This window comes from Salvelinus fontinalis, unplaced genomic scaffold, assembly GCF_029448725.1.
Source record: "Salvelinus fontinalis isolate EN_2023a unplaced genomic scaffold, ASM2944872v1 scaffold_1016, whole genome shotgun sequence".
NCBI classification, from domain to species: Eukaryota; Metazoa; Chordata; class Actinopteri; order Salmoniformes; family Salmonidae; genus Salvelinus; species Salvelinus fontinalis.
The window spans coordinates 17,534-45,007 of NW_026601225.1; the positions used below are offsets into that span (position 1 = coordinate 17,534).

Consider the following 27,474-nt stretch of genomic DNA (forward strand, 5'->3'; position numbering starts at 1 on the left):
ACACAGTGACTGCATCCCAATTGGCACCTATGGGCCCTGACCAAAAGCAGTGCACTATATAGGAAATAGGGTGGCAATGGGATGCAACAATGTATCACTAACTCTCTGTCAATGTTGCTGTGGGACTTAGTCCTAGTATATCACAAGTGTTGTTTTTCATGTGTGGCAGTATTTGATCTTGATTATGCTGACACTTATCAGTGGCAGATCAATAGTGAAGTCATTACACTGCCCTGTACTGTGTAGCGCCTTCTCTTTAAGACTACAACATTATCATCAACGGTTCAACACCAAGCTCACTGTCCGGTGTAGCCCTGTTTATTTAAACGATGTTTGTAGTTTACTTTAGGGTTATGGAGAGACATAAAAGTTATCATTGGGTTAGCGTACCGCTGTCCACCACCAATCATTTTCTGTCAGTTAAATATGCAGTGACTGCATTATTAAAAACACTATCATCAAAAGCATGTCTCACAGAATTTCAGAGTTCACATCTGCTAAATAACTTACAGTATCAGTCCAGGTACTAGTGTATTGTATTGTCATTCCTCCATATAGTACATGGTATATTGGTAATTCAGTACATTGTACATTGGTATTTCTATTGTACATTGAATGGGGCAGAAACTGGATTATTTCACTATGTTACAGTACCGTATGTGTCTATTCATAGTTACTATCCTTCCGGCACAAACTGACTGTCTCTGTCTGTATAAATTTGTTGGGAAAAACTGAAGTAAAAAATACTGTACTGAAACATCTCTATAGTACTGAAATATGTTTATCCCTATATACCACTTTAATTTAGCAGATGTTTTATCCAAATGGATTTCCATTCCAGTGAGTGCATGTATTTTTATTATATGTATGTGACCCCTGCAGGAATTGAACCTCCGACCTTGGCGTTGCTGCTAATGAAAATAATAATAATAATAATAATACATTGCATTTGTAGAGCGCTTTTCATTTATAGACATAAATCACAAAGCTCTAGTAACTGAGCAACAGGACCACCACCAGATATGGATGTATCTATGTGTAACGGTAGTCGTCCTCCTCTTCAACCGAAGAGGAGGAGTAGTGATGGAACCAAGGCGCAGCGTTTTGAAATGACATAATATTTATTAAACAAGACGGGAAAAAACACGAAACGAAACCACTTGCAATAATTAACAAAATAACAAAACGAAAACGTAGACAAACCTGGAAGACGAACTTACATGAAACACGAAGAACGCACGAACAGGGAAAAATAGACTACACAAAAAGAACGATGTACAAACAAACTGAACAGTCCCGTATGGTGCGACAAACACTGACACAGGAGACAACCACCCACAACGAACACTGTGAAACAACCTACCTAAATGGTCCCGTGTGGCTCAGTTGGTAGAGCATGGCGCTTGCAACGCCAGGGTTGTGGGTTCAATTCCCACGCGGGGACCAGGGTTCAATTCCCACGGGGGGGACCAGGATGAATATGTATGAACTTTCCAATTTTGTAAGTCGCTCTGGATAAGAGCGTCTGCTAAATGACTTAAATGTAAATGTAAATATGACTCTCAATTAGAGGAAAACGCAAAACACCTGCCTCTAATTAAGAGCCATACCAGGCAACCCTTAAACAAACATAGAAACAGAAAACATAGAATGCCCACCCAAACTCACGTCCTGACCAACTAACACATACAACAAACTAACAGAAATAGGTCAGGAACGTGACACTATGTACTGTAGTAAGAGACTGAACTGAACCACATCTATAGTACTGGATCATATAGTGCTATATGTAGTACTATATCTAGTACTATATCTATTCTGGTAGGAACTGATCTCATGTTAGAGACTGAACTGAACCACATCCATAGTACTGTATCCTATAGTGCTATATGTAGTACTATATCTAGTACTATATCTATTCTGGTAGGAATTGAACTCATGTTAGAGACTGAACTGAACCACATCTATAGTACTGTATCATATAGTACTATATGTAGTACTATATCTAGTACTATATCTATTCTGGTAGGAACTGAACTCATGTTAGAGACCAAACTGAACAACATATTATTGTATCTAGTTATGGGACTGTGCACATGTATAATACTGTATGTATTTAGAGACAGAACCACATAGTATTGTGAATAGTTATGGAACTGTACACATGTATAATACTGTATGTATTTAGAGACAGAACCACATAGTATTGTATCTAGTTATGGGACTGTACACATGTATAATACTGTATGTATTTAGAGACAGAACCACATAGTATTGTATCTAGTTATGGGACTGTACACATGTATAATACTGTATGTATTTAGAGACAGAACCACATATAGTGTATTATTGTATCTAGTTTCAGACTGTTTAAGAAGCTCCTGTCTAACTTTCTATGTGCTTCTTTCCTTCTTTCTCTTTTCAGAAAAACCTCCACCACACAACAAGGTTTAAAATCATTGTTTAATCAAATTCATGTCGACCCACATGATTTGCCTCTTTCCATACGTGTGTGTGCGTAGGTGTGTGTGTGTGTGACCATGTCATAGTTGCATTTGAAAGTGCTACATGTACCTTGTGGACATTTACTGTTGATTGTTTTTGTTTCTCCAACCCTTCTTTTTCTGAATGATTTGGGTGGTAACGTCTTGTATTCAGTACTGTGTGCGTGTGTGTGTGTATCTGCGTGTCTGTGTGCACGTGTGTGCATCGATTCTGTGTGTGCTTGTGTCCGTTTCCAAATGTATGTTTGTTTTGAGTGTGTGTTTGTGTTTAGGTGGGGAAGGGATCAGAGAGGATGAAGTGTTATAAAACAAATTGTGGCCCTGAACACCACAAACGACACATTCTATTGTCTTAGTGTTGAATACCAGCTCAGGAAATCACATTGAAATGGAATAATTCTCAACTTGCCCTGAGGGGGATCTCCATTCCCTGCCTCTGCGCTCTACTCAGCCTCTACACACACGCACGCACGCATGCGCACACACACACACACACACACACACACACACACACACACACACACACACACACACACACACACACACACACACACACACACACACACACACACACACACACACACACACACACACACACACACACACACCCACTTCGACTCTCCTCCCTCTGTAGTTTATTTATTTAATTCTTCTGTCCTGATCTGACCTCCAGATGGACAGTACTTTTCCAAATTGGGCTTTTGTTTTCCGTTGTGTGTGTTTACTGTGTGTGTGTGTTTGCTGTGTGTGTGTGTTTGTGTTGCCTCACCTTCTGTTTGTGAATGGTTCCATGCCACAGTATGTTTAGCTGTGTGATGTTGTACTTCTCTTCTCTCTGCAGCCTCTCAATGTGCTGGATCCCAAAGTCCTGGGCCTACAGGCTGTCGGAGGGTGAGTGACTTCTGACTGTCCCAAATGGCACCCTATTTCCTATATAGTGCACTACTTTTGATCAGAGACCTACTGGCTCTGGTCAAAAGTTGTGTACTATATAGGGAATAGGGTACCATTTTGGACATTCACATCGACTAACCATGGAAGGTTTCCCAAAGTCTGCGTAGCTAAAATAGTTATTTCTTTCCACAACCCATGCAGCCGTACAGTTGCAAGAGAGCAACTATATTCAAATCGGTGTTTGACAGTCATGAACAAACTGAATTTGTAAATTAAAGCACTTCAATGTTCTACGAGTGGTGTGCATCTAGGGGGGTGTCCCAAATGCCACCCTATTCCATAGTGCACTACTTTTGACCAGAGCCATATGGGCCCTCGACAAAAGTAGTCTACTATATAAGGAATACATTCTTAGATAAAAAGGTGCTATCTAAAACCTAAAAGCGTTCTTCAGCTGTCCCCATAGGAGAACTATTTGAAAAAAACCTTTTGGTTCCAGGTAGAAATCTTTTGGGTTCCATGTTCCTTTCCACAGAAAGGGTTTTACAATGAAATGGTTCTACTTGGAACCAAAAAGGGTTCACCTATCGGGACAGCCGAAGAACACTTTTGAAAGCTTTTCTTCTAAGAGTGTAGGGTGCCATTTGGGATGCCCCCTATATTGTTAAAATAAATACAATTCTGCTTTAGCAGAACACCAAACCTTGTTCTGAGTCTGGGTCGGGTCTGCTCTAGCAGAACACCAAACCTTGGTCTGGGTCTGGGTCGGGTCTGCTTTAGCAGAACACCAAACCTTGGTCTGGGTCTGGGTCGGGTCTGCTCTAGCAGAACACCAAACCTTGGTCTGGGTCTGGGTCGGGTCTGCTTTAGCAGAACACCAAACCTTGGTCTGGGTCTGGGTCGGGTCTGCTCTAGCAGAACACCAAACCTTGGTCTGGGTCTGGGTCGGGTCTGCTCTAGATTGGTAGGACTGTTTTGATTCTATTCCTTCTCCCTAACTTGTACATTTGTTCTTCAGATCATTCAGTTTAATCACCCCTCAACTTTCTTAATCTCTCTCTCTCTCTCTCTCTCTCTCTCTCTCTCTCTCTCTCTCTCTCTCTCTCTCTCTCTCTCTCTCTCTCTCTCTCTCTCTCTCTCTCTCTCTCCTCTCTCTCTCTCTCTCTCTCTCTCTCTCTCTCTCTCTCTCTTACTCCATCATTGGCTGGCATACTACACACATACTATGTTTGTTGATATACTGTGGGTCTGTGTGTTTGTTTGTTTGTGCTGTGTGCTTGCTCTCTTGACTGTGTGTGTGTTTCTCTCTATGTGTGTGTGTTGATGTATGAGTCATTGTTTCTGTGCTGAAGCAGACTGCTTAATGTCTCTGTGGGCAGCTGATTAACACGTCGGAGCTTTGGGGGAGAGAGCTGTAATTTGGTCCTGAACCCTCAGGCCTTCCATCCCCATCCACAGACAGCCAGTCCAAACTTCACTCCACTTAGCCTATACTTAACTAGAGAGGCACTAGCAACTTCAGTTATACACTATTTAGTTACACCACGAAGTCATTGGCTGTGTTCCAAAATCAAGACGGGTGCTCTAGATAGTTATTCTCAGGGGAAAACCATTGTTAAGCCTGTCACAAAATTTACAACACACTCTAGTAAGAGCTCTTTTTAGAGTCTTCCCCAGTCCCCCTTTCTCTCTCCACCCAGCCTCTCTCCCCCAGCCCAGTCCCTGACTCTGACGGGGCCCAGCTTCTCTCGCTGTCCTCCAGCCTCTCCCCCAGTCTCTCTCCCCCAGTCTCTCTCCCCCAGCCTCTCTCCCACAGTCACTCTACACCCAGCCTCTCTCCCCCAGTCTTTCTTCCCCAGTCTCTCCCCCCAGTCTCTCCCCCCAGTCCCTCCCCCCAGCCCCCCCCTCTCCCCCCAGTCTCTCTACCACAGACTCTCTCCCCAGTCTCTCTCCCCTGCCTCTCTCCATCCAGACTCTCTCCATCCAGACTCTCTCCATCCAGACTCTCTCCATCCAGACTCTCTCCACCCAGTTTCTCTCCACCAAGTCTCTCTCCACCCAGTTGCTCTACTCCAGTCTCTTTCCCTAGTCTCTCGCCCCAGTTTATCTCCCCAGCCTCTCTCCACCAGTCGGTCTCCTCCAGTCTCTTTCCAGCCAGCCTCTCTGCTCCAGTCTTTGTCCACACCGTCTCTCTCCCCAGTCTCTTCCCAAGCCTCTCTCACCCAGTCTCTCTCCCCCAGTCTCTTTCCACCCAGCTTCTCTCCCTCAGCTTCTCTCCCCCAGCCCTTCTCCTCCAGTCTCTCCACCCAGTCTCTCTACACCAGCCTCTCTCCACCCAGCCTCTCAGAAACATTGATGAACGTCTAATTCTGACGTGAGACTGTGAGAGTTAGTTGCACCACACACATGAATGCACACACACACAGACAGACAAACATTAACAAGTCTGTTTCAGCACAGAAACAGTGACTCATACATTAACATATCACACACACACACACACACACACCTGGTCACTGCTATTTAAAGCTGCTCTCGCCAGCTCACAGTAGTGTCCTGTCAGTTTTGACAAGTGTCTCCTCTCACCTGCTGAAGGTGTCTGCTACACTACCTTACCAGTCCACCGAGAGAGAGAGAGACAGAGAGAGATAGACACACAGACAGACAGCGAGAGAGAGCAAGACAGAGAGAGAGAGCGATAGAGACAGATAGAGAGAGGTGTGATATCCCTGGCCAGAATATCCCTAGCCTGGGCCCTCTGGTCAGGCAGGATAGCAGGGAATCCCGTAGGGAGAGAAAGGAGCATGAGGTATGACTTGTGTGTTAGCCAGCCCTTGTAAATCACCATTCCCCTGTTTAGCCTGGTAATGCCCCCCTCTACACGGCATTATTATGATATTAATAGGCCTTAAACCTGTCTGCTTCCAACAGAGCTGGCTGCATTCTTTATGGCATTGACAGCATGCCAGATTTACGCCGCAAGAGGACCTTACCTATTGTCCGAGACCTGGTGAGTTATCTGCCTCAACAAGGTTATGTGTGAGTTATATAATGGCAGGTTGGTGGGGCTGTCTGACTGTTTCTACATTACAGAAACGACAGCACCAGCCAGACAAGCTGGGGTTGTGTTGTTGTTCCCCTGCCTGCCAGCCATTGGAGTCTGCTGTGTTGTATGAGTATGAGTGTGTCCCAAAGGGCACACTATGCCCTACATAGTGCACAATTTTTTACCGGTCCCGTGTGGATCATGGTCAAAAGTTGTGCACTAGAAAAGGAGTAGGGTGCCATTTGGAACTGATCGGATGTGAAATCTAACTGCTAGCCTGTCGTAAGTCATCCTACAGTTAGTTAGTGGCGAAAGAGAGAGCAGTGTTATTGAACGCCAGCGTGTTTCATCATATTGATGGGACTGTGCAGTTTGCTTTGTGTGAGCATATCGTGAGGCCCAGACAACTGAGGCCCATACTTTTTTTGCAATTTATGGATATTAGTCTACCAGGCTGGGATAGGGTTGGCGCCAATTCCTTTCCAATTCAGTCCCTATTTATGTTCAATAAGGATTTTTCTAGTTTTGAATATCAATGAATAACCTAAATTAAAAGAATTGAAATGTAATGGACCCCAACCCTGGTAGTATGGTTTCTCTGTTAGTTCAGTCAGTAGGCAGTAATACTTGTGTAGTAGGGCAGTAAATAGTAGTTGTAGTACTAGATGTTGTTGCAGTAGTAGTAGCAGTAGCAGTAGCAGCATCAGCAGTAGTAGTAGTAGTAGTAGTAATAGTAGTAGTAGTAGTAGCAGTAGCAGTAGCAGTAGTAGTAGCAGTAGCAGTAGTAGTAATAGTAGTAGTGGTAGTTGTAATAGTAGTAGCAGTAATAGTAGTAGCAGTAGTAGTAGTACTAGTAGACGCAGCAGTAGTAGTAATAGTAGTAGTGGTAGTTGTACTAGCAGCAGCAGTAGTAGTAGTACTAGTAGACGCAGCAGTAGTAGCAGTGTATTAGTAGCAGCAACAGTAGGAGTAGTAGTAGTAGTAGTAGTTGTATTAGCAGCAGCAGTAGTAGTAGTAGTAGTAGTAGTAGTAGTAGTAGTAGTAGTAGTAGTAGTAGTAGTAGCAATGTAGTAGTAGCAGTAGCAGTGTAGTAGTGTAGTAGTAGTAGTAGTAGTAGTAGTAGTCGTAGTAGCAGTTGTTGTAGTGGTATTAGTAATCGTAGTATTAGTAGTATTAGTACCAGTGTTGTAGTAGTAGTAGTGGTAGTAGTAGTAGAGGTAGTAGTAGTAGTAGTAGTAGTAGTAGTAGTAGTAGTAGTAGTAGTAGTAGTAGTAGTAGTAGTAGTAGTAGTAGTAGTAGTAGTAGTAGTAGTAGTAGTAGCGGTGTAGTAGTAGTAGTAATAGTAGTAGCATCAGTGTAGTAATAGTAGAAGTAGCAGTGTAGTAGTAGTAGTAGTAGCAGTGTAGTGGTAGTAGTAGTTGTTGTAGTAGTAGCAGCAGTGTAGTAGTAGCAGTAGTAGCAGTGTAGTAGTAGTAGTAGTTGTTGTAGTAGTAGTAGCAGTAGTAGTAGCAGTAGTAGTAGCAGTAGTAGTAGCAGTAGTAGTCGTAGTAGCAGTGTATTAGTAGTAGTTGTTGTAGTAGCAGTAGTAGTAGCAGTAGTAGTAGCAGTAGGAGTAGTAGTAGCAGTAGTAGTAGCAGTGTAGTAGTAGTAGTAGTAGTTGTTGTAGTAGTAGTAGCAGTAGTAGTAGCAGTAGTAGTCGTAGGAGTAGTAGAGATGGGTTCAACTGTTGGTGAAGTCTTTCTTGTGCTTCAGTGTCTGTTTTCATGATTCATCATATATTATCTTCCATATCAGTTTTGATTTCTTACCACCCTATTGAGATATCATACATACAATATAACCTTTAACATAGATCATAATAACCATGAAGGGAATTATGAAACACACACTCTGAGCTCTTAGTATCCAAGTACAATATTTAAATTTAATTCCTGGCGAAAAAGTACATCTGGTAGAAATGATAATATATTAGCTTGATGTTAATTTAAGGCTTATATAGTTTCTGATAACTGTTTGTAACACAGTGAAGAACATGAGTTGATGCTGTATTTGTCCATATTTCTCATGAAAATTAATAACCAACAATGTCTTGGTGAGTATGAGGTTGTCGTTGTTGTTTCTGGGCTTTTGAGTGGATATTTGATATTTGCCATTCCTTACACAGACCCATAACAGCTATGGGGGATATTTTTCAGTGAGTTGTCAGATTTCAGGCGAACCCTCCAAGCCCAAACTTTGACATTTTAACTGCTTGGCAGGCAGGAGTTGAACGAACAAGACAATTAAGTAATATTATTTGAAATGTTGACAACTCAACCCAAAAATATATCTATCTGAGGACTTCATAGACTTCTGATTTAACTGTTCTGAGGCTTTTAAATCATTGTAAAAGCAACACTGTAAGAAGAACCTTTTACCCCCCCCCCCCCACCCCCTCCGGATGAAGTCAGTAATCGCTGTTCTAATTGGTCCCCCCTCTCATGTCTCTCCTCTGTCGATGTCCGCCATTGGCTGTGGGATTGCTTCAGGGCAGCAACAGCAATCTGATTGGCTGGGACAGGAGGGATTCCCACCAATCACAGTGGGATGCAAAACATGTTTACATTTAAATACATATTTAAAATGACTTCTTAGTTAACCATAAATATCTCCACACTCAGTAACATCCAAACTCAGGGTTTTAATGTGTACTAGTAATGCCTGACTCAGATTGTATTGTTACTTGATAATGCCTGCAGCAACCCGAGCAGAATAGCGGTGCATGTCGACCACTTACACTTACATCAACACTCTGGGTTCATGTAGAGGTGACATCCCCCTGCTTACAGAACCCATGGCTGCCCCAAACATGGCTGAACCAACACAACACCATGGTCATGGATGCCCCATGGTTCTTTACCATAGCTGGGCTGTAGACATGGCTAGACCTGGGCCGGACAGCCCGCTGGCTGGAGACCTACTGGGCATGCAGGCTTCCCCAACCCAACCTCTAGACGAAAATGTGTGCAGGGCACGGCCTTGTAGGAAAGGGGGAAATGTGTTGTCGACACGTTTATTCTACCTATAAAGACACATTTACATCAAGAGGTTAGGTTGGGTTTCCCAGTGGGCAAAACTCGTTGAAAGGTTATAAACTGGGTGTAATGACATCATTTCAACCAGCGTGACGTAATTACAACCATATTACAACAAGTACATATTTTCCTGTGGAATAAATCGTTTGAAATTGTTTCAATAGAACAAGATTACAACCAAACTGGTTATTCTGATGCAATTTAAAACCCATATGAAGTCATTACAACTATATTACATCCAAGGTTGTTTTGGTTGTAAACTGGTTGTAAGGATGGCATCATATCAACCAACTTTGCCCACTGTTTTTTATTCCAGCCCTGCTCCAACACACCTGATTCCACTAATCAGCTGCCTCATCGGCATCTTCGATTAGCTGAATGTGGTGTGTTAGCTTGAGCAGGGCTGGAGCAAAAGCCTGCACCTGCAGTAGCTCTCCGGGAGAAGGATTGGCCACCCCTGGGCTAGATGATGGTAAAGACTGAGTCAATATTGTCAGCTGTCCATGTCTGCATTTTCCTATCTATCTGTAACGTAAGCTCCTCTAATATCAATTTGGTCCAGACCTGTATGTGCTTTAGCCAACATAACATACTGTATACTGTGTGTGTATGGTGGCCATGACAACAGACTTCATGGGAGTTGGCTAGAGCACATGCAGATGTGGCACCAGGCTCTTCTCTAGCACAGAGGTCGACAACCCTGTTCCTGGAGTGCCTCAGGTACTACAGGATTCTGTTCCAACTAGGCACCTCACCTGACCAACTGAGATAACTGATCAGTTCAGTGACTGCCTAAAACCATTACACACCTGCTCTTCCAGGTTGGTTTAATGAAAAACATGAAGCGTCTGTGGCACTCCAGGACCAGGGTTGCCTACTAATGCCCTAGTATAAGGATATTTATGTCACTTTATCTATCTATCTTCTCTCGACACTCTTGTTTAGTGGATATTAGTGTTACTATGTAATGTACATGTTAGATAGTTAGTGTACTGTGTATGAGTCAGTGGTGTAAAGTCCAACTGGCGTCACTGTAAACGTACCTGTACCTGCGTGTACCTGTTTGTCCTGTTTGGTGTTCGTCTGTTGGTGTGTCTACCAGACTAACTAACGTGCAGAAGTGACAGCGGAAATATTATGATGAAATGCTTCATCCTACAGAGATGGGGCCAGGAGTTCTTCCCAGACCACAAGACATGACCAGGAAAGACTCTGGGCGCTAGCGGTGATAGCTAGCTGTAGTTTTGTTCCTGGTCAGGTCATGTGGTCAGGAAACAGAGCACCTGGACCTATACATGTACCGAGACCAACACTACAAATACCAAGCATGAGTGCAATTCTGTCATGTTTAATGCATGTAATGAATATGATTCTATAGATTGTAGAACTCTAAATGACTGAGATGAATTGTTCCATAGAGCTGACCTGTAATGCATGTCACAGATTGTCTTAGCTATAAAGCTCTCAGTTCAACCATGCTGTGGCTATTCTCTGTGTGACATCAGGGTGTCATTTGAAATGGCATCCTTTTCCCTTTATAGTGCACTACTATCAGCCCTGGCACCCTATTACCTAGAGAGTGCACTACTTTTGACCAGAGCCCTGTGGGACCTGGTCAAAAGTAATGCACTATATAGACAATAGGCCAGATCCTTATAGAGTCTGGTCAAAGTAGTGCACTTTATGGGGAATAGGGTGCCATTTGAGATAATGCCCATGTCTGCCTTCCAGACAGACAGCTTCTAATTGCATCTCTTGCTTTTTCTTTTCATTGCATCTGTGGAAACCATCAGGCTATGGTAAGTCAAAGCCCTTTACAAAATAACATCATTATACAAAATATATCTGGGTAAGTAAGGTCTTCACTTATTGTTACGGCCTTGATAATGAACAAGAAGCTCGCTAGAGGTACATTTTTTGTAGTAGACATCCTGAGATGTCTGAATCGGACAGAGAACTGTGTTTCTGTGACAGACCTGTGTTATACTTTGTAAATAGTTGATCTGTGCTTGATTGAGCTTGCATGGCTTAATGGACCGATAGAGTAGTCCCAAAATTCCTAAGCCCATTCCCCGACCAGCTTGCACTCCAAAAAGACTAAAGAAAACGGTGAAAACATTTGAAAGATTTGAAATAGCATTTGAACCCAGATCTACCTCCGTGAGGGTCTGTGATGGCTGGGGCCGGGACGTGAACACTATATATCTCTTATCTTCTCAGTTGGTCTGGCTGTTATGGCCGCGAACAACACAAAGATTAGTTTGTGACACCGTAGTCTTTTTTGCCTCAGTCAAGTGTCCCCAAAGGAGAGCCAGAGACCAGAAAGAGCATAGATAGGGCTGGCTGTGCACAGGTTTGATTAAACAAACTAGATTAACCAATCAACAAACAGAGAAGCCCCAGATCAGACAAACTGAGAGAGTGCTGGTTCTTCTCTCTCTCTCTCTCTCTCTCTCTCTCTCTCTCTCTCTCTCTCTCTCTCTCTCTCTCTCTCTCTCTCTCTCTCTCTCTCTTTCTCTTTCTCTTTCTCTTTCTCTTTCTCTTTCTCTTTCTCTTTCTCTTTCTCTTTCTCTCTACCTCTACCTCTACCTCTACCTCTACCTCTACCTCTACCTCTACCTCTACCTCTACCTCTACCTCTACCTCTACCTCTACCTCTACCTCTCGCTCTCTCGCCCGCCTGCTCTCTCTCTCTCTCTCTGTGTGTGTGTCTGTCATTTTGTTTATCTTACAAAGTCATGAATCCATGTCAGATATGCACAGAAACAAAACTAATTTAGCAGTTGAAGATGAGTTTGATCTCTTTGCTCCAGTAAGGTTTAACTGATTAGATATAGACAGGTCTAATCTCTCTGTGCTGACTCCAAATGGCACCTATTTCCTATAGAGTGCACTACTTTTGAGCAGCGCTCATAGTGCTCAGGTCAAAATACTGTACATTACACAGGAAATATGGCATCCTTGTGAATGCATCCTGATTTTTGCTCTACAACTATAGAGAGCGGCTGAAAGTGAGGAGCAGACAGTTATTTCTATGGCAGACACCACAGTGATACGATAGTCAAGTTCAGCATTAGAAGGTATTTAACCCCCCCATGGCCCTGCTTCTAAAGGACAGTGACAATCCTATTGCAGTGCTAGAAAACCACTTTGTTCGATTATTAATATTGTGTCATGGTTCTTAGTTGCATTAATTTTGTCTCTTCTTGTCTCTCTCTCTTACTCTCCCTCTCTCTCTATCTTTCTCCCTCTCTGTCTACTCCTCCTCTCTCCCTCTCTGTCTACTCCTCCTCTCTCTCTCTCTGTCTACTCCTCTCTCTCTCTGTCTACTCCTCCTCTCTCTCTATGTCTACTCCTCCTCTCTCTCTGTCTACCCCCCCTCTCTCTCTCTCTCTCTCTCTCTGTCTACTCCCCTCTCTCCCCTCTCTCCCTCTCTCCCTCTCTCTCTCTCTCTCTCTCTCTCTCTCTCTCTCTCTCTCTCTCTCTCTCTCTCTCTCTCTCTCTCTCTCTCTCTCTCTCTCTCTCTCTCTCTCTCTCTCTCTCTCTCTCTCTCTCTGTATACTCCTCCTCTCTGTCTCTCTCTCTCTCTCTGTCTACTCCCCCCTCTCTGTCTCTCTCTTTATTTTTCTCTCTCTCTCTCTCTCGCTCTCTCTCTCTCTCTTTCTCTCTTTCCCAGACTCTCGCTGCTCGAAAGGCAGGCATCTCGTTCGCCCTGGTGACTAGATCGACCCTGAACAACGAGGACCTGGTAGGTCACCCCACTCACTGCCTGCATGTAAATCACTGGACAATCAGATCACCCAGGGGTAAAGAGGGGGAGGGACTAATGTGATGGCCATGCATAAAGGCAAAAGCACTGCCACGGTTTGAGGAAGTGTGTGTGTGTGTGTGTGTGTGTGGGGGGGGGGGGGGTTAAGGGGGCACACAGAGTTGGGGGTTGGGGGACTTTGACACATACAGACATGGACCCCTGCAGCCATGTTAAAACTGTCAGTGTGTGTGTGTGTGTGTGTGTGTGTGTGTGTGTGTGTGTGTGTGTGTGTGTGTGTGTGTGTGTGTGTGTGTGTGTGTGTGTGTGTGGGGGGGGGGGGCTTTCATTGTGTCCGTCCACAAGTGTGTGTTCAGAGATGAATGTCACAAGAGCTGCATGGCATTGTACTGGAACTGTCCAGGAAGTGTCTAGCTAGAAGATAGATATGGTCAGACTAAATTACTAGATTAGGCTGTTTCATCACTGTAGAGAGTAGATTAGCTTTATTAGCTTGTCAGTACAGTAGGAATGAACAGGTAGAGAGTAATGCTGCTGAGAGACAATCTGCTTAATGATGAACACTACTGTGCTGTGCTGTACAAGAATCAGAAAGAGAGAGAGAGAGAGAGACGTCTTAATCGATGGAGGGAGAATTTGTTTTCCTTTCCGCTGACCTCCAGAGCTTTCTGCTTTAATTGATTGCAATCCTCATCTCCTTCCCTCCCTCCAATCCTCTCCTCCCATTAAATAAATAAAGAAAGTTGGATGGGATGCTACATTTCCTAATATCACTAATGCCGTACCAGTAATGCCGTCTATCACATTACAGTCTATCACAGAAATGGACATTATTGTAGGTAACTATTACGTTAACGTATAACGTTTGTAGGTAACGTTATTACACTGTCAAAGTAATGTTCATTATATTGTTATTACAGTAATGTAGTTTACTGTATTACAGTTGTGTAGTTCAGTAGTTTTCAAACCTCTCCCCAGGGACCCTCAGATGTTTAGGAATGTTTTGTAGCCCTGAACTAGCTCACCTGATTAACCTATTCAAGGTCTTGATTATTATTTGGCTAGTTGAATCAGGTGTGATAGTTTTAGAATTGTTGAAATAAATATAATGGCTGGGGGTCCCCGAGGAGAGAGTTGACCTCTTAAGGATCCGCCCCTTTTTTTCCATTTTTGCCTAAAATAACAAACTCAAATCTAACTGCCTGTAGCTCAGGACCTGAAGCAAGGATATCAGATTCTGATATCGCCAGCAGCATACCACCCTGCATACCACTGCTGGCTTGCTTCTGAAGCTAAGCAGGGTTGGTCCTGGTCAGTCCCTGGATGGGAGACCAGATGCTGCTGGAAGTGGTATTGGAGGGCCAGTAGGAGGCACTCTTTCCTCTGGTCTAATAAAATATCCCAATGCCCCAGGGCAGTGATTGGGGACACTGCCCTGTGTGTAGGGTGCCGTCTTTCGGATGGGACGTTAAACGGGTGTCCTGACTCTCTGAGGTCATTAAAGATCCCATGGCACTTATCGTAAGAGTAGGGGTGTTAACCCCGGTGTCCTGGCTAAATTCCCAATCTGGCCCTCAAACCATCATGGTCACCTAATAATCCCCAGTTTACAATTGGCTCATTCATCCCCCTCCTCTCCCCTGTAACTATTCCCCAGGTCGTTGCTGCAAATGAGAACGTGTTCTCAGTCAACTTACCTGGTAAAATAACGGTAAAATAAAATAAATAAAATAAATACCGTTTGAATGGAAACACTTTGAAGTTTGTGGAAATGTGAAATTAATGTAGGCGAAAATAACACATTACATCTGGCAAAAGATAATACAAAGATAAAAATGTGTGTATTTTCATTTGTTTCGTACCATCATCTTTGAAATGCAAGAGAAAGGCCATAATTAATTATTCTAACCTAGGCGCAATTTAGACTCTGGCCACTAGATGGCCACTAGATATCAGTGTATGTGCAAAGTTTTAGCGTGATCCAATGAACTATTGCATATCTATTCAAAATGTTGTATCAAGACTGCCCAAATGTGCCTAATTGGTTTATTAATACATTTTCATGTTCATAATTGTGCACTCTCAAACAATAGAATGGCATTACTTCACTGTAATAGCTACTGTAAATTGGACCGTCCAGTTAGATTAACAAGAATGTAATCTTTCTGCCCATATCAGATATGTCTATGTCCTGGGATTTTTTTTGGTTTCTTACCATCTCATGCTAATCACATTAGCCTACGTTAGCTCAACCGTCTGAGGTCGGGTCACCGATCCTGTAAAGGTTAATCAGAGTATAGCTGCAGAATGTGCGATCTGTCGTCCCATGTGTAGCTGCATATTATGGGATCTGTAGTCCTTAGTGTAGCTGCAGATTGTGGGATCAGGTAGTCCCGAGTGTAGCTGCATATGGGAGTAGTAGTCCTTGGCGTAGCTGCAGATTATTTTGTGGTTTTAAGTAGGGCGAGCAGATGTTGGTGTTTTATCTGCTAAATTGACAAAAGAACATCCCTGAGAGAACTGTATCTCAGATTACACTGTAAACACCCATATGCTGCTGAGAGGAAGAGGATAGGGATGAGAGGAGAGAGGAAAGAGGGAAGAGAGATTAGAGGAGATAGGGAGGCAAGGAGAGGAAGAGGATAGGTAGGAGAGGAGAGAGGAAAGAGGGAAGAGAGATTAGAGGAGATAGGGAGACAAGGAGAGGAAAGAGGATAGGGAGGAGAGGAGAGAGGAAAGAGGGAAGAGAGATTAGAGGAGATAGGGAGGCAAGGAGAGGAAAGAGGATAGGGAGGAGAGGAGAGAGGAAAGAGGGAAGAGAGATTAGAGGAGATAGGGAGGCAAGGAGAGGAAAGAGGATAGGGAGGAGAGGAGAGAGGAAAGAGGGAAGAGGGATTGGAGGAGATAAGGAGGAAATGAGAGGGTATAAGAGGAGAGCAGGAGGAGAGGAGTGAGAAACGGATGAGAGAGAAGGAGGAGAGGAAAGAAAAAAAGCAAGAGAGGAGAGAAGAGCGCAGTGACGGTGTCACAGTGAGCCAGTCGGGTGTCTCTGATGTCATTAATCCAGCAGCAGGGAGATTGACAAACTAGTCCACTCAGGACAGATGTTTTAGCCAACTACCCTCCTACCCCTCTCTCCCGCTTGCCCTCCCTCTCTCTCCCTCTCTTTTATCTCTATCTCTCTTCTCTCTCTCTCTCTGTCTCTTTTATCTAGCGCCTTGCTCTCTTTTCTCTCTCTCTCTTTCTTTTCTCTCTCTCTCTTTCTCTTCTCTCTCTCTCTTTCTCTTTCTCTTTTATCTCTCTCTGCTTTGCTTTTTGGAGCAGAAAGATAAGGCAGAGAATGACTGTCTGTGTGTCCATCTTCAGAACTGGACGTCTCTACATATAAAAAATGCACACTAACTGGACAATACATTGCCCTCGTACATTGACTCTGTACCGGTACCCCCTGTATGAAGCCTCGCTATTGTTATTTTACTGCTGCTCTTTAATTATTTGTTACTTTATTGCTTATTTTTGGGGGTGTTTTTCTTAAACCTGCATTGTTGGTTAAAGGCGTGTAAGTAAGCATTTCACTGTAAGGTCTACACTTGTTGTTTAATCGGCGCATGTGACAAATACCATTTGATTTCATTTGATTTGACATTATATACACTGGCGTTGGGGAACTTGCCAAGTTGATATCTACCGTAGTTGGTAACTACTGACTACATATCAATTTTATTATACATCTATAAGCATTTCATGAGCTTGTTATAACAGGTCCCAACCACAATATTAAAGCTTAATGAAATATATCCATAGCATATCTATACCGCATTCATGTCAAGAGCTCATATTTAGGTATCTTAATAATAGATGCATTATAACAATGACAGCATAGTGTCATCATTATGTCTGTTATCAGAAGTGTGCTTCTTCCATACCAGTGTTAGAGAATATGCCAAAAGGCCAAACCATGTTTTGAAAATGATGCTGATCTATAGCCTGCACCAGCTCCATGTCCCTCACCGGACGGTATAGGCCCACGATTTACCTTCTTCTTTTTCAATGGTGCTTGAAGATTCTGCCACGTTGGTATGCAGTTGGGACCTGTTATAACACGTTCATGAAACGCTTTTTTTCATGAAATGCTTATAGATGTGTAATAAATGTGTTATGGATGTCGTCAAAGTAAATCATTACCAAACAGGGTATCTATCCCAGGAAGCTCACATATAGGCCTTACCCACAGATCAACAACATATGTGTGTGACAAAATGGGTTTAAACCAGTGTCATGCATTTTCGTGCCACAAGACTGTTAGCCCACTGAACTAATGCTTAGGCACTGTCACGTCAGATTCTGATGTCTATCCACTGAAGACTGTTAGCCCACTGAGCTAATGCTTAGGCACTGTCACGTCAGATTCTGATGTCTATCCACTGAAGACTGTTAGCCCACTGAGCTAATGCCTAGGCACTGTCACGTCAGATTCTGATGTCTATCCACTGAAGACTGTTAGCCCACTGAGCTAATGCCTAGGCACTGTCACGTCAGATTCTGATGTCTATCCACTGAAGACTGCCATGACACATTATTAGACCAAGATGTTACGTAACATGATACATATACGTTAGACTTTAACATCTCTCTCTCTCTGTCAGAGATACAGCAGCTAGCTAGCTAGCAGCTAAAAGACATGCAGACAGCTGGTAGCCGGCAGAGTTTGTTCTTAAAAGTTACAGTGAGGATGCGACTCACCTGATACTTATCCACGTCTGACAGGCCTGTATGAAACAGGACAGGAAGGAGGGGAATTAAAAATGCAGGGATAAAATATAAGAGGAATGGGAAAAGGGTTGAGGGGGATGCTCTTATCCAGGGCTCTCCCCTGGGGCTATAGTTTTAAAGGGCTCAGCAGCCTACTCTGTGGTGTGTGTGTGTGTGTGTGTGTGTGTGTGTGTGTGTGTGTGTGTGTGTGTGTGTGTGTGTGTGTGTGTGTGTGTGTGTCTGTGTCTGTGTGTCTGTGTGTCTGTGTGTCTGTGTGTCTGTGTGTCTGTGTGTCTGTGTGTCTGTGTGTGTGTCTGTGTGTGTTAGTGTCCTACCTGTGTGTGTCTGTGAGTGTGTAATGCGGCTCAGCAGCCAGCCAGTAGATGTGACGATGACGAGGGTTTCGTCATCATTTCGTCATCATGTGATGTCACAGAGATCACTTCTCTGCAGCTGCATCCTCACAACCTCCTCAGATTAAACACCAGTCATTTTTCTCAGGACCCAGTGTATGTGAGTGGGTGTGTGAGGATTGCCTGATGGCCTGTGGCTGTAAGACTTGTTGTCATTAATTAAGGCCCTGTGGTGGCCTGCAGAGGCTGGCTGCAACAGCACCACCTTACATCAGCAGCGAGACCTGTGTGTTTGTGTGTGTTTGTGTGTGTGTGTGTGTGTGTCTGTGTGTCTGTGTGTCTGTGTGTCTGTGTGTCTGTGTGTCTGTGTGTCTGTGTGTCTGTGTGTCTGTGTGTGTGTCTGTGTGTGTTAGTGTCCTACCTGTGTGTGTCTGTGAGTGTGTAATGCGGCTCAGCAGCCAGCCAGTAGATGTGACGATGACGAGGGTTTCGTCATCATTTCGTCATCATGTGATGTCACAGAGATCACTTCTCTGCAGCTGCATCCTCACAACCTCCTCAGATTAAACACCAGTCATTTTTCTCAGGACCCAGTGTATGTGAGTGGGTGTGTGAGGATTGCCTGATGGCCTGTGGCTGTAAGACTTGTTGTCATTAATTAAGGCCCTGTGGTGGCCTGCAGAGGCTGGCTGCAACAGCACCACCTTACATCAGCAGCGAGACCTGTGTGTTTGTGTGTGTTTGTGTGTGTGTGTGTGTGTGTGTGTGTGTGTGTGTGTGTGTGTGTGTGTGTGTGTGTGTGTGTGTGTGTGTGTGTGTGTGTGTGTGTGTGTGTGTGTGTGTGTGTGTGTGTGTGTGTGTGTGTGTGTGTGTGTGTGTGTGTGTGTGTGTGTGTGTGTGTGTGTGAGAGAGAGAGTAGTGTACAGTAATTTATATTAGAGTGAGGGGAGGGAAGGGAAGGAGGAGTGGAGCCTGGTAGAGGCAGAGAGAAAGAGGGAGAGAGGGAGGAGAAGTACTCAATAGAGAAATCGTCGTCGTGTCAGGGAGGGCAGTATGTCACCTCTACGTCTCTCTCACACTGTAAAAGGCAAATTTACTGCACCCATTGATTCTTTCAGTAGAGTGGCTAGCAACACTCGCTAGGGATTCAAGCCTCTGCTTTCATTCTCCAGCAGCACGGCTGATCACAGCGAAACACACGCACACATCACACATGCATGCACGCACGTCAATTCAAAGAGCTTAATTGACATTGGAAATGAACAGTAAATGAACAGTAAAGATTACACTCGTAGTCGGCGTTCCATTTCAGGTCAAGGCTCAGTGGAGGCCAGTCAAGTTCTTCCACAACGATCTCAACAAACCATTTCTGTATTAACCTCGCTTTGTGCACGGGGGCATTATCATGCTGAAACAGGAAAGGATCTTCCCCAAACTGTTACCATGAAGTTGGAAGCACAGAATATAATTTAATGCTTTAGCTTTAAGATTTCCCTTCACTGAAACTTAGGGGCCCGAACCATGAAAAACAGCCCCAGACTATTATTCCTCCTCCACCAGACTTTACAGTTGGCACTATGCATTGGGGCAGGTTCTCCTGGCATTCGCCAAACCAAGATTCGTCTTTCGGACTTAGAGATGATGAAGTATGATTCATCGCTCCAGAGAACGCATTTCCACTGCTTCAGAGTCCAATAGCAGCGAACTTTATACCACTCCAGCCGAGAATTGGCATTGCACATGGGGATCTTAGGCTTATTTGCGGCTGCTCGGCCATGGAAACCCATTTCATGAAGCTCCCGATGAACAGTTATTGTATTGATGTTGCTTCCAGAGGCAGTTTGGAACTTGGAAGTAAGTGTTGCAACTGAGGACAGACGATTTTTACGCGCTACCTGCTTCAGCCCTCAGCGGTCCCATTCTGTGAGCTTGTGTGCCCTACCACTTCGCGGCTGAGCCATTGTTGCTCCGAGACATTCTACTTCACAATAACAGCACTTACAGTTGACCAGGGCAGCTCTAACAGGGCAGAAATTTGACAAACTGACTTGTTGGAAAGGTGGAATCCTGACGGTGCCACGTTGAAGGTCACTGAGCTCTTCAGTAAAGCCTTTCTACTGCCAATGTTTGTCTATGGAGAATGCATGTCTGTGTGCTCAATTTTATACACCTGTCAGCAACGGGTGTGGCTGAAATAGCCTAAGTCATTAATTTGAAGGGATGTCCACATACTTTTGTATATATAGTGTAGCTGAGGTAAGAAAGGAAAATAAAGAGACAGATACATTTAGTTTGCATTTACAATGGCATTTGTGTTTCACTAGTGGCAACAGGTCACACATCTAGCTGCTGTGGTGGCACATTGTGGTATTTCACCAGATCACAGATCCACTTTTGATCGAAAAACCTGGAAATTAGCTTTAAATGCCGGTAAAGCCTATAATTTACTGAGCTATCACAGCTCAGAGTACATTGGTATGTTCCTTCACTCATTCACACACATTGTTCAAAGTTAAACGACCCTGACAGAAGAAAATGCTCATTTACTTAGTCCTATTCAAATATCAACGAAATAGGCTAATAAATAGCCTAGTGCATGGATAGCTAATACTGCCTGCATGTATTCCAGACACAGATTTAGATGAAGGCTAATTCATTTGCCCCATCTATTGTTTCACCTTCGAGAGGAGCAACACTTCTCTCCCGACACTTATGCGTCAACATTTGTACAATAAAAAAACTATCTAGGTTTGTCATTTTCTTTTCTAATGACCTATCGCTCGGTAAACATGACTGGGGAAAATAAATAACTATAGCAAGCAAGCATGGGCTTGGATCACGACATAACGACAGACGTCGTCAGCATTGGAATAATTATAAAGACAGGCAAAGTAGGCCTACTAAACAATGCACAGTGTAAAAACAACCATATTGTCACGTTTGTCTTCCTCCTCGTCTGAGGAGGAGTAGTTGGAAGGATCGGAGGACCAATATGCAGCATGGTAAGTGTTCATCTTGATATTTATTTAAAAAGAGAACACTGAACGATCTATACAAAAATAACAAACAACGAACGAGAAGCTATCGAATAATAGTGCTGACACAAAACACTACACATAGACAATCACCCACAACCCACAATGACAAAACAGGCTACCTAAATATGGCTCCCAATCAGAGACAACGCCAAACACATAGAAATAGACAAACTAGACATACAACATATAATGCCCACTCAGATCACACCCTGACCAAACAAAACATAGAAACATACAAAGCAAACTATGGTCAGGGCGTGACAGTATCTGTGACAGTACCCCCCCCCCCCCACCCCCAAGGTGCGGACTCCGGCCGCAAAACCTAAACCTATAGGGGAGGGTCTGGGTGGGCATCTGTCCGCGGTGGCGGGACCCCACTCCACCATAGTCATTACCCACTTCAGTGGCCTCTTAGGAGCGGCGACCCTCCACTGGACTGAAGAGCACCTCTGGACTGAGGGGCGCCTCTGGACTGAGAGGCAGCTCCGGACTGAGGGGCAGCTCCGGACTGAAGGGCAGCTCCGGACTGAAGGGCAGCTCCGGACTGAGGGGCAGCTCCGGATTGAAGAGCAGCTCCGGATTGAAGAGCAGCTCCGGATTGAAGAGCAGCTCCGGACTGAGGGGCAGCTCCGGACTGAGGGGCAGCTCCGGACTGAGGGGCAGCTCCGGGCAGTTCCGGACTGAAGGGCAGTTCCGGACTGAAGGCCAGCTCCGGACTGAAGGGCAGCTCCGGACTGAGGGGCAGCTCCGGACTGAAGGGCAGCTCCGGACTGAAAGGCAGCTCCGGACTGAGGGGCAGCTCCGGACTGAGGGGCAGCTCCGGACTGAGGGGCAGTCCGGAGCTGCCCCTATATACTGTGCATTACACGGAGAATATGGTTCATATGGTTAATATGGACACATAGCCCTATTAGAAAGTTGCCTATGGCTGTAGAGTAGAGGTTCAGCATAATGCACATTACTTGGAGTACACATTATGGAGTTTAGCATATCATTATGGACTGAAAAGTCAACCTGGTCGCTCAAGAGCCACTTAGAAATCTGAAGTCTGTCCAAGTACCCAGCACATGGGGAGATGCCTTCAAAACCGGCCACTAGGGGCAAAGGTGAGCACTATTACCATCAAGTAGGCTTCTGTTTTGCAAGGGCGTTGTAGACAGGGGTGGCGGATAGGCGTAAGCCAAGTGCTCTGGCTCCAAGGGTCGCTTGTCCAATCCCGTTGATAGAAACTCGTTTTAGTTGTTTTTGTTTGAACCCTATCCCAAATCATAACCCTTAACTTAATTCTTAATTCAGGTGGGACAGTAGCGTCCCACCTGGCCAACATCCGGTGAAATTGCAGAGTGCGAAATTCAAACTATGGAATTATAAATATTTCACTTTCATAAAATCACAAGTGTAATACATCAAAATAAAGCTTAACTTCTTGTTAATCTAGCCGCTGTGTCAGATTTCAAAAAGGCTTTACGGCGAAAGCACACCATGTGATTATCTGAGGACAGCACCCCTCATACAAAAGCATGAAAAACATATTTTAGCCAGGCAGGTGCACCACGAAAGTCAGAAATAACGATTTAATAAATGCCTCACCTTTGATGATCTTCTTGTTGGCACTCCAAAAAGTCCCAGATACATCACAAATTGTCCTTTTGTTCGATAATGTCCTTCTTTATATCCATAAAAACTCAGTTTAGCTGGCGCGCTTCAGTCAATAATCCACCCAGTTTCCCTCCATCAAAATGCATACAAAATGAATCCCAAACGTTACTGATAAACTTTTCCAAAGAAGTCAAACAACGTTTTTAATCAAACCTTAGGTACCCTAATACGTAAATAAACAATACAATTTAACCTGTCTAGGATCAGCGTGGCGCTAGCGGCACACCCCCCCCCCCCCCACTGAAAAACCAGTGCCGCGAAATTCAAAAAAAATATTTTTTTAAAATATTTAACTTTCACACAAACCTGTTGGGGATGGGGGCGCTGTTTAGACTATTTATGCTAATGTGGCTAATTTTTTAAACGGCTTCCCACAAAATCCTTGATCGTACAATATGCATATTATTATCATTATTGGATAGAAAACAGTCTATAGTTTCTATAGGAGTTGAAATTTTGTCTCTAAGTGGAACAGAGCCCATTCTACAGCAATTTCCCTGACATGGAGTCAGATTTGAGAAATGTTGGCCACTTTTCTGAAGTCAGTTAAAAGGGCACTGTCGTTGCTATGACTATACGGACACTTCTTACGTCTTCCCCTGGATGCCTTTACGTGATGACGATTCCAACGGGGTCGATTGCTCGTTCACAGGCCCTACAAATGAAAAAAACCTTTAGCTAGCAAGTCTTTTCTTGCTGCGTAACGCGCGTGGAAGACACCGACCCTCTCCTGTTCCAAGCGTTAGTTTAGCCTGTTATATTTCTCCGGTCATCTTTTCACTCGTTATAGGAGTTACAAACATCATGAAGTAGTTAATTTAAAGCGTTTTATAGCAATTTATATCCGTTTAGTGCGATTTTGGGACATTTATTTTTGCAACGATGTGAAAAGTTGGGCACGCTTTTCAGTTCATCCCGAACGCAGTTGACATTTCCACATGGCAAGAGGACAGCTTTCCACCAAAAGACGATTTCTCCCAAGAAAGGATCCTTTGCCCAAGATACTGATGGAAGAACAGCTCAAGGTAGGACATTTTTATTATGATAAATCGTGTTTCTGTCGAAACATTTTAGTGGCTTAGGACGCCATGTTTTTTGACGTAGCTTCGCTTGGCGCAAACTGTATTGAAAAGTAAGGATAAATTAAAAAATGTAATAACGCAATTGTATTAAGAATTAAATTGTCTATCAATCCCTGTCCACCCTATATTTTTTAGTCACGTTTATGAGTATTTATGTATAAGAGTAGATCACTGTCTAAGTGGCGCAAGGACAAATTCTGACCAGCTGAGTTACATTTCACATTGTCTAACCATGATTTTGGTGGCTAAATATAAACATTTTCGATCAAACTGTATATGCATGTTGTAATGTGATGTTACAGGAGTGTCATCGGAAGAATTCTGAGAAGGTTAGTGAAAAAATTAATATCTTTTGGCGATGTTGACTTTTATCGCTCACTTTGGCTAGAATCAATGCTGGGCTGCTAATTGCTATGTGCTAAGCTAATATAACGATTTATTGTGTTTTCGCTGTAAGACACTTAGAAAATCTGAAATATTGTCTGTATTCACAGGATCTGTGTCTTTCGATTCGTGTATGCTGTGTATTTTTACGAAATGTTTGATGATTAGTAGTTAGGTAAACACGTTGCTCATTGTAATTATTCTAGTCCATTTGTGATGGTGGGTGCAATTGTAAACTATGAAGTCTACCTGAAATATGCACTTTTTTCTAACAAAACCTATCCCATACCATAAATATGTTATCAGACTGTCATCTAATGAGTTTTTTTGTTGGTTAGGGGCTATAAATATCTTAGTTTAGCCGAATTGGTGATGGCTACTGGTGTTGGTGGACAAATAAAAGATGGTGGATTATGCTAATGTGTTTTTAGGTAATAGATGTACATCTTTACATATTGTGTCTTCCCTGTAAAACATTTTAAAAATCGGAAATGTTGACTGGATTCACAAGATCTGTGTCTTTCATTAGCTGTATTGGACTTTAATGTGTGAAAGTTAAATATTTTAAAAATATATTTTTTTTGAATTTCGCGGCACTGGTTTTTCAGTGGGGGGGGGGGGGGGGGTGTGCCGCTAGCGCCACGCTGATCCTAGACAGGTTAAAGTCCAATACAGCTAATGAAAGACACAGATCTTGTGAATCCAGTCAACATTTCCGATTTTTAAAATGTTTTACAGGGAAGACACAATATGTAAAGATGTACATCTATTACCTAAAAACACATTAGCATAATCCACCATCTTTTATTTGTCCACCAACACCAGTAGCCATCACCAATTCGGCTAAACTAAGATATTTATAGCCCCTAACCAACAAAAAAACTCATTAGATGACAGTCTGATAACATATTTATGGTATGGGATAGGTTTTGTTAGAAAAAAGTGCATATTTCAGGTAGACTTCATAGTTTACAATTGCACCCACCATCACAAATGGACTAGAATAATTACAATGAGCAACGTGTTTACCTAACTACTAATCATCAAACATTTCGTAAAAATACACAGCATACACGAATCGAAAGACACAGATCCTGTGAATACAGACAATATTTCAGATTTTCTAAGTGTCTTACAGCGAAAACACAATAAATCGTTATATTAGCTTAGCACATAGCAATTAGCAGCCCAGCATTGATTCTAGCCAAAGTGAGCGATAAAAGTCAACATCGCCAAAAGATATTAATTTTTTCACTAACCTTCTCAGAATTCTTCCGATGACACTCCTGTAACATCACATTACAACATGCATATACAGTTTGATCGAAAATGTTTATATTTAGCCACCAAAATCATGGTTAGACAATGTGAAATGTAGACAAGCTGGTAAAGAAAAAGTCATTGCGCCACTTAGACAGTGATCTACTCTTATACATATATACTCATAAACGTGACTAAAAAATATAGGGTGGACAGGGATTGATAGACAATTTAATTCTTAATACAATTGCGTTATTACATTTTTTAATTTATCCTTACTTTTCAATACAGTTTGCGCCAAGCGAAGCTACGTCAAAAAACATGGCGTCCTAAGCCACTAAAATGTTTCGACAGAAACACGATTTATCATAATAAAAATGTCCTACCTTGAGCTGTTCTTCCATCAGTATCTTGGGCAAAGGATCCTTTCTTGGGAGAAATCGTCTTTTGGTGGAAAGCTGTCCTCTTGCCATGTGGAAATGTCAACTGCGTTCGGGATGAACTGAAAGCGTGCCCAACTTTTCACATCGTTGCAAAAATAAATGTCCCAAAATCGCACTAAACGGATATAAATTGCTATAAAACGCTTTAAATTAACTACCTTATGATGTTTTTAACTCCTATAACGAGTGAAAAGATGACCGGAGAAATATAACAGGCTAAACTAACGCTTGGAACAGGTGCGCGCCGGTGTCCTCTAGGCTCATGACGCAGCTCCCAAAGAATGACTAGCTTCAGGGTTTTTTCATTTGTAGGGCCTGTGAACGCGCAATCGACCCCGTTGGAATCGTCATCACGTAAAGGCATCCAGGGGAAGACGTAAGAAGTGTCCGTATAGTCATAGCAACGACAGTGCCCTTTTAACTGACTTCAGAAGAGTGGCCAACATTTCTCAAATCTGACTCCATGTCAGGGAAATTGCTGTAGAATGGGCTCTGTTCCACTTAGAGACAAAATTTCAACTCCTATAGAAACTATAGACTGTTTTCTATCCAATAATAATAATAATATGCATATTGTACGATCAAGGATTTTGTGGGAAGCCGTTTAAAAAATTAGCCAAATTAGCATAAATAGTCTAAACAGCGCCCCCATCCCCAACAGGTTAAGACAGAGAATTGTTATTATCTTTACCGGAGAAAAATACCAAAGAACACGTTCTCTTCCACGCGCTTGGAAACACTACAGCCAAAATGGGAGCCATATAGAAAAACTACAATTTCTGGCTAATTTTTCCAAAAAACAGCATGAAACTCTTTCTAAAGACTGTAGATGTCTAGTGGAAGCCCTAGGAACTGCAATCTGGGAGGATTTCTCCTTATAATAAAAGTGATAGCCATTGAAAATAGGGGTAGGCTGAAATTTGTTTTTTGGGGGATGGTTTGTCCTCTGGGTTTCGCCTGCCTTATCAGTTCTGCTATACTCACAGAAACTTTAGAGTGTTTTCTATCCAAATATACCAATTATATGCATATCCTAGCTCCTGGGCCTGAGTAACAGGCAGTTTACTTTGGGCATGCTTTTCATCTGGATGTGAAAATACTGCCCCCTACCCAAGAGAGGTTAACCATTAGGAAATAATACCTAAACTTAACCAGCCGCGAGGCACCGGTGACAGCAGTGGTGCAACCCGGTGTGTTGTTCTTTTTAACTTTATTT

The 27,474-nt window shown here is 43.2% G+C and overlaps 1 protein-coding gene across 1 annotated transcript in view; it reads left to right on the forward strand.

Moving 5' to 3' along the window:
- LOC129848149 (protein unc-13 homolog C-like) overlaps window positions 1-27,474 on the forward strand; it is a 62,978-nt gene that overhangs the window by 13,721 nt on the left and 21,783 nt on the right. Inside the window, exons 2-5 of the mRNA XM_055915623.1 lie at window positions 2,426-2,448; window positions 3,346-3,395; window positions 6,330-6,408; window positions 13,213-13,266. Coding sequence (XP_055771598.1) covers window positions 2,426-2,448; window positions 3,346-3,395; window positions 6,330-6,408; window positions 13,213-13,266 — 206 coding nt within the window. The remainder of the gene's footprint in view (window positions 1-2,425; window positions 2,449-3,345; window positions 3,396-6,329; window positions 6,409-13,212; window positions 13,267-27,474) is intronic.